At 25.7% G+C, this 6,633-nt stretch overlaps 1 protein-coding gene across 1 annotated transcript; it reads right to left on the reverse strand.

Annotated features, from left to right (window-relative positions):
* Window positions 1–2,671: 2,671 nt before the first annotated feature.
* On the reverse strand, window positions 2,672–5,651 carry LOC117174747 (COP9 signalosome complex subunit 6-like). Its single transcript, XM_033364089.1, has 2 exons — window positions 5,459–5,651; window positions 2,672–2,987 (listed from the first exon to the last, which is right to left on the reverse strand). Exons 1-2 carry the CDS (start codon window positions 5,612–5,614, stop codon window positions 2,844–2,846), a joined length of 300 nt encoding a protein of 99 aa, XP_033219980.1. The 5' UTR covers window positions 5,615–5,651; the 3' UTR covers window positions 2,672–2,843.
* Between the last annotated feature and the right edge of the window lie 982 nt (window positions 5,652–6,633).

A 6,633-nucleotide genomic window follows, 5' to 3' on the forward strand; every position in this document is an offset into this window, starting at 1 on the left:
CCCACCCAACCGTTCATGTCTCCTAGTAGAATTATTCTTTCCCCATGTTCGCAGATGTTCATTGTGTCATTTAAAGTGTCCCAGAAGGCGTCTTTTACTTCTGTAGGATCACTATCAACCGGCACGTAGCATGCTATAATAAAGTCTTCTGATTCCTACTTTCATTCTAGCCCACAGCAGTCTGGGAGACACGAAGCCATGAACTCCGAGATGCTGCTTTGCTCTTTCATTCAAAATGAGACCTACTCCTTGTTTACCATGTGATTCACAGTCTACTCCTGACCATATTTCAAATCCGCCTTTCAACACGCCGTTTTTTATGTCTTTAGTTTCGCATCCCTTTTTCTTGGTTTAAAATTAAATTTTCAATAAATAGATCATTAAAACAAACAAAAAAATAATCATCCAAAAAGTTAAATTTAAAGAGAAATAACAATTTTTGATAAAATAGATGAATATTTTTCGAAAGAGTTGAATTTCCATGCCAAAAACATGATTTTTCTAGAAAACATCAATTACCAAGAAAAAAGGTTAATTTTCAACCAAAAAAGATTACTTTTCAAAGTTAAAGGATAAATTGGTAAGAAAACGGTTTAAATTTTATATCATAAAAGATTACTTTTAAACAAAGTAATTAAATTTTCAACAAAATCGTCAAATTTTTAAATAAAAGAGAATAAACCTCAATCAAAAATAGTTGCATTTTCCACAAAATACTTTAATTTTTAACGATTAACCAAAAAAGATGGATTTTTAAGCAGAAAGTTGAATTCTCAACAAACAAATTAATTTTTAAATAAATATTTGCATTTACAACCAAATGGCGGAACTCTAATTTCAAAAAGACGAATTTCTTTGAAAACAGTTAAATTTTCAACAAAAAATGTAACTTTCTATCCAAAAAGGCAAATGTTTAACAAAACAGTTAAAATTTTCGATGAAAAAGATCAATTTTCAACAAAGTAATTAAACTTTTAACTAAAAAGAATTAATTTTCAAACAAAAATAATTGGATTTTCTGATTGAAATCAATTAATTCAGTTCGCATTTAAGTGAAAAAAAAGAATGTTTCTTAAAAATACGGGAGAAAAAGAAATTTCTTTGAACAAAAATTCACCAACTTTTAAAGATTTTTTTTTTAATCAAACTAATTGTTCAGTGTCAAACGCTATTAATTTTTATTTTTCTAAATATATAACGTTAATGAGAAGTTATTCAATTTTTTATTAACTCAATTAAAATGGTACAATTTTTTGTAATTTTGAATTTTAATTTTAAAAACGTCATCCTGATTAAAATTGAAATAGTCGAATTTTCAGCAAAAAGTTTGTTTAAAAGAAAAAGTTATAGTTTCTGAAAAACTGTTGATTTGTCAAGTAAAAAATACGACTTTTTTGCAAAACTTTGGAATTTTTAACCCAAAAATATGCATTTTTAACAAAAATGTTTATTTTCTACAAAAAAAGCCGAATTTTCAACATAATACATGCATTTTAAAACTAAGAAGATTAATTTTCTACCAAAGATGAATTTTCAAACAAATAGTCGAATTTTCAACAAAACAAGATCAATTTCGAACTAAAAAAACAACAAGTTTCAACCAAAAATGGAACTAGTTACATTTCCCGTTAAAAACAAAACAAAGTTTCTCCAAAAACTAGTTCAATGTTCAACCAAAACGATTAACTTTCAAAAAACGAACAACTTTTCCACCAAAAGAGACCAATTTTAAAAGTTTCAAAGTTAAAAATGCAACTATTTGGTTAAAAGTTCAATTACTTGGATGAAAATTCAACTTATTGGTTAAAAATTAGTCTCTTTTGGTCAAAAAGTTTTTCACGACTTTGTTTCGTTTTTTTGTGTTGAAAATTAACGTTTTTTAAACTGAAAATGTAACTGATTTCATTTTTGGTTTAAAATTTATATTTTCAAATTGAAAATTTTTAATTAATCTTTTTGGTTGAAAATTTAAATATTTTTTGTTAATTAGTTGTGTTTTATTCAGAATCGATTGTCTTTAGTTTAAAATTCAACTATTTCTTTGGTAGAATATTAATCTTCTTGGTTGTAAAATGGATGTATTTGTTGAAAATTCGTCATTTTTGGCAGAAAATTAATTTTTCTGCTTGAAAGTTCATCTATTAGGTTGAAAATTAACTTTTTTTTTCTTAAAAATTCATATTTTCGGGTTAAACATGGAACAAGTTTGCGGAAAATTCGCCTTTTAGTTTGAAAATTCAACTATTTTTTTGAAAATTTACTTTTATGTAGAAAATTCATATTTTTTGGTTGCAAATTCAACTATTTCAATTTTAAGCAGAATGAAACTTTTAAAATTAAAATTCAAAACTAGAAAAAAAGTGGTACAATATTAATTCATACATTTTTTTCTCCTTTAGAATTTCAACTTTAAAAGAATCATTCTGATTAAGATTTAAACTAAGCATATCAATCATCTGAAAAAAATTCTGAAAAGTCGATGAGTCGTATTTTTTTCAAAAAAGTAGAAAAAAAATCGAGAATTTCACCACCTTCCGAGACCTGAAAATTTTAAAAAATTCTTAATAATCTGCAATACAATACTTTATTCAAATAAACTGAAATGGAGGCCTAGGAAATAAAAGGAAAATGAACTCAAAACGAGTAAAATGAAGAGAGAAAGAAGACTTACTTAACTCACGAAGATACTTTTTATTTCCTTAAAAACCTAGCGACGTCAGGCTTCTCTAAATCGTGGACAATAGCCCTCCAAAGTAATGTCAAACGTTGACTTAAAAATGTACCTGAGGGCTGGCTTATAGTACAAAAACGAAGCGGGTATAAAAAGCAAAATATGTGGCCAATCACGAAAAGAAAAGACTTCTTAGGCGACGGGCGAATCCTTGCCTATCGTAGAGGATGTTGAATTTGTTTACAAACTGATTTGAGTCGTTGCATCCTTTGGTAATTATGCCGAGGTAGGTCATCAGGCCAAAGTCATTGCATTGCTGAAAACAGATTTAAAAAAATGCAAAAACAATTTTATCAGGGCGAACCCTTTAATCACATAAAAAAATTCCCGGTCATTTCTCGGTTCGGAAACATTTTTTACCGGTCGATGAAATAAAAAAAAACGAACTCTAAAGCTAGAAAAATTTCCATTTGAAGTAATCCAACTGAGCTGCAAATTAAGTTAAGCAACTTTAAGCTATAAATATTAAAAATAGAACGATTACACGTTTTTTACATTATTTTCATTTTACATTGTTTAAAAATCCTTAAAAAGCTTCAAAATATGTTTTAAAATTCTTTAAACATCTACATATTGTTTTACATTTGCTTAGAATTTTCAGAACTTCTAAAAATCTTTTAAAATGATTCGAAATCTTCTTAACTTTTTTTTTTATTCAAATTCATTTTTATTCACATAAAAAGTTACTTTCAATTTTCCTAGGAATCTTCAGAAAATGTTTTTGATCTTAAATTAGGTCGTGAGCTATTTGAACTGAAATTTCGATACGAATAGGCGGATTTTTTGTCGGTATACGTAGAAACTTCGTTTAAATTATATGAACTAATTTCAAATTTGTAATTAATACATCAAAATTCAACAATTTTACTTGTAAATTAAAATGCTCAAAATAGAACAATTAAAATTGTAACATTCAAAATTCAGTTTTTTGGTCAGTTTTGAATATTTTATTTGCAATTGCTGATTTTACATGGACAGTAAAACATTTCCAAATATCAGGCAATTGTTTTTTTTTCTTAATTAAGAAGTTTCAAAATTTAAACTAAAACAATATTTTTAATTTAATACAAAAATTTAATTGCGAATATCTTATTTTAAAGTAATTTTCAAACTGAAAATAGTTTATAAAGTTTAAATCCAGCGTTTACATTTGTTTAACTACTGAAACTTTCCAATTGAAACAGTTCAATTTTTAACATTAAAATCCGAAAATTTTTCAATTTTTAACTGATTCCGAATCGTCTTGTAAAATCAATTAATATTCACTTGTTAATCGTTAATGTACAGATCAATTTTAAAAATCACTATGATTTATATTTTTTTAATCAGCTAAAAAGATTTTTTATCCAAAATTGTCAAGTTCAAATCGTTTTAATTTTTAACTGATTAAATCTTTAAAAGTGCATTTTAAAATTCTTTAAATGAAAAATGTATGCTTAAAACTTGAAATCCAAAATGGAAAATTTGTCAGTGAAAGATTTTCAAAGTTCAATTTTCTAGCAGAAAGATAATTTTTACAACAAAATATATACATTTTGAATAAAATACATCATGAAAACAGGAAAAAAAAGAGTATTTTCTAATGAGAAAAGAGAGGAATAAACAACCTCTAAGGGAATAAGGAATTTTTAATTTTCTCAATTAAAACTGTACAGTTTTTCTAGTTCTTAATTTTAATTTTTCAAGTTTCATTGTGATTAAAGTTGAAACAGTCCAATTTTCAATGTCAAAATATGAATTTTCAATAAAAAATTTCATTTTTAACCCAAAGGATAAACTTTTATACGAAATGATTAATTTTTCTTACCAAAAAGGACGAATTTTGAACAAAATAACATGAATTTTTCAACCAATAAGATACATTTTTTTCCAACGAAAACGGTTTTTCCATAAAATAGTTGAAGTTTCTATGAAACTATTAAATTTTCAAGCCAAAAAAAACTGATACTTCAGTGAAAAAAACGAATTTTCAAATAAATAGTTTCATTATGTAAAGATGAATTTCCAAACAAAAGAAAAATAATTTTCTGCTCAGAGACAAACTTTTAACCAAAAAGTTGATTTTTTATCCAAAAACAATTAATTAACAAAATAGTCAAATTTTCTAGTAGAAAGATCATTTTTACAACAAAATATATACATTTTGAATAAAATACATCATGAAAACAGGGAAAAAAGAGTATTTTTTTAATGGGAAAAGGGTGGAATAAGGAAACTTTAAGGGAATGAGGAAATTTTAATTTCTTCAATTAAAACGGTACAATCTTTTTAGTTTTCAGTTTATTTTTTCAAGTTCATGGTGATTAAATTTGAAACAGTCCAATTTTCAATCCCAAAATACGAATTTTAAACAAAAAAGTTTATTTTTAACCTAAAGGATAAGCTTTCATCCGAAACGACGAATTTTCAAAAAAATAGTTTTATTAAGTGAAGATGAATTTGAAAAAAAAAATAATAATAATTTTCTAATCAGAAAGACAAATTTTAACCAAAAACTTGAATTTTTACCCAAAACAAATTAATTAACAAAATAGTTAAATTTTCTAGTAGACATATAATTTTTACAATAAAATATATACATTTTTAATCAAATGCATCATGAAAACAAGGGGAAAAGAGTAATTAAAAAAAAAAGAGGGGAATAAGTGAAAAGGTGTGAAGTATGTAATTTAATAAAAATTTGGATAAATTACTACTATAATTTGAAAAAAATTTTAAAATACTCACGTTATAGAAATCCGCTTTAAATTTGGGACTATTGAGAACTGGTAATCGATGGCCCAATGAGCAAGCTGCTCTTAGAACTTCATGATTTCCTTGTAATTCTCCGCTTTCAACTGCTTGGACGTACCTCAAAACAAGTTTAACTCTCGAGTGCAACATTTTAATGGCACTGTGTTGTGCAACTAGGTGTTCAGCAACTAAATCAAGAATTAAATTGAATTAATTTTTTTTTTAATCAATCAATTTTCAATCAATTAATGAACACAGTGACTGGAAAATTTAATTTTCAAAATTCTCTGACTTTTCCTTCACTTTCCCTGACTAATTTTTCACTTTCTTTGACGATTAATATTAAAAGAACAAAAACAATTTTATTTTGAATTAAACAATCACGAAATATAATGCTTTCAGATCAAAATTTCAAAAATAGAACATTCCCTTGAAGTCCCACTATAGGAGTAGGAAATCCCTTGAAGTCTTTTAAAATACCCTATAATCTCATAGACTCTGCAAAGTAGTTCCATATCTTCTGAAATTTTAGGACATTCTTTAAAACCGCTATATATGTTTATAATTCCTTAAAATCATTGAAGTTCTTGAAAATTCTATGAAAATTTGGAAATCTCTTTAAAATTCCTTGGAAGTTTTAAAAATAACGTGAAATATTTAAAATCCTTTGAACTATCTTCAGATTATTGAAATCTATTGAAAATTTCATTTGAATCATTAAAAATACCCTAAAATATTAATAATCCCTTGAAATTTTCTAAAGCTCTTTAAAATTCCTTGGGAACTCAAAATACCCTAAAATATTAAAATTCCTTGCAAGTTTTAAAATACCCTAAAATCTTTAAAATCCTTTGGAATGCCTTCAAATTATTGAGGTCTATTAAAAATTCCTTAGAAAATTTTAAAATTCTAGCACCTAAAAAATGCTTCTAGCACCTAAAAAATTCCTAATCATTGAAAATTTCTTGAAACTTTCTAAAGCTTTTAAAAATTCCTTGGCATCATTTTAAGTGCTCTAAAATATTTATAATCCTTTGAAATCCCTTGAAAAACATTTTAAATCCCACTAAAACTCCTTGGAAGTTTCAAAATACCCTAAAATCTTTAAAATCCTTTGGAATGCCTTCAAATTGTTGAGGTCTATTAAAAATTCCTTAGAAAATTTTAAA

This window comes from Belonocnema kinseyi, chromosome 6 (genome assembly GCF_010883055.1).
Source record: "Belonocnema kinseyi isolate 2016_QV_RU_SX_M_011 chromosome 6, B_treatae_v1, whole genome shotgun sequence".
In the NCBI taxonomy this organism is placed as follows: Eukaryota; Metazoa; Arthropoda; class Insecta; order Hymenoptera; family Cynipidae; genus Belonocnema; species Belonocnema kinseyi.

Excerpts from the sequence above, each read along its gene's own strand:
- LOC117174747 (XM_033364089.1), bottom strand. The coding sequence starts at position 5,614 with ATGTTGCACTCGAGAGTTAAACTTGTTTTGAGGTACGTCCAAGCAGTT. Across the intron at positions 2,988-5,458 it reads TTAAAGCGGATTTCTATAAC|CAATGCAATGACTTTGGCCT; the intron begins GTGAGTATTTTA and ends ATCTGTTTTCAG.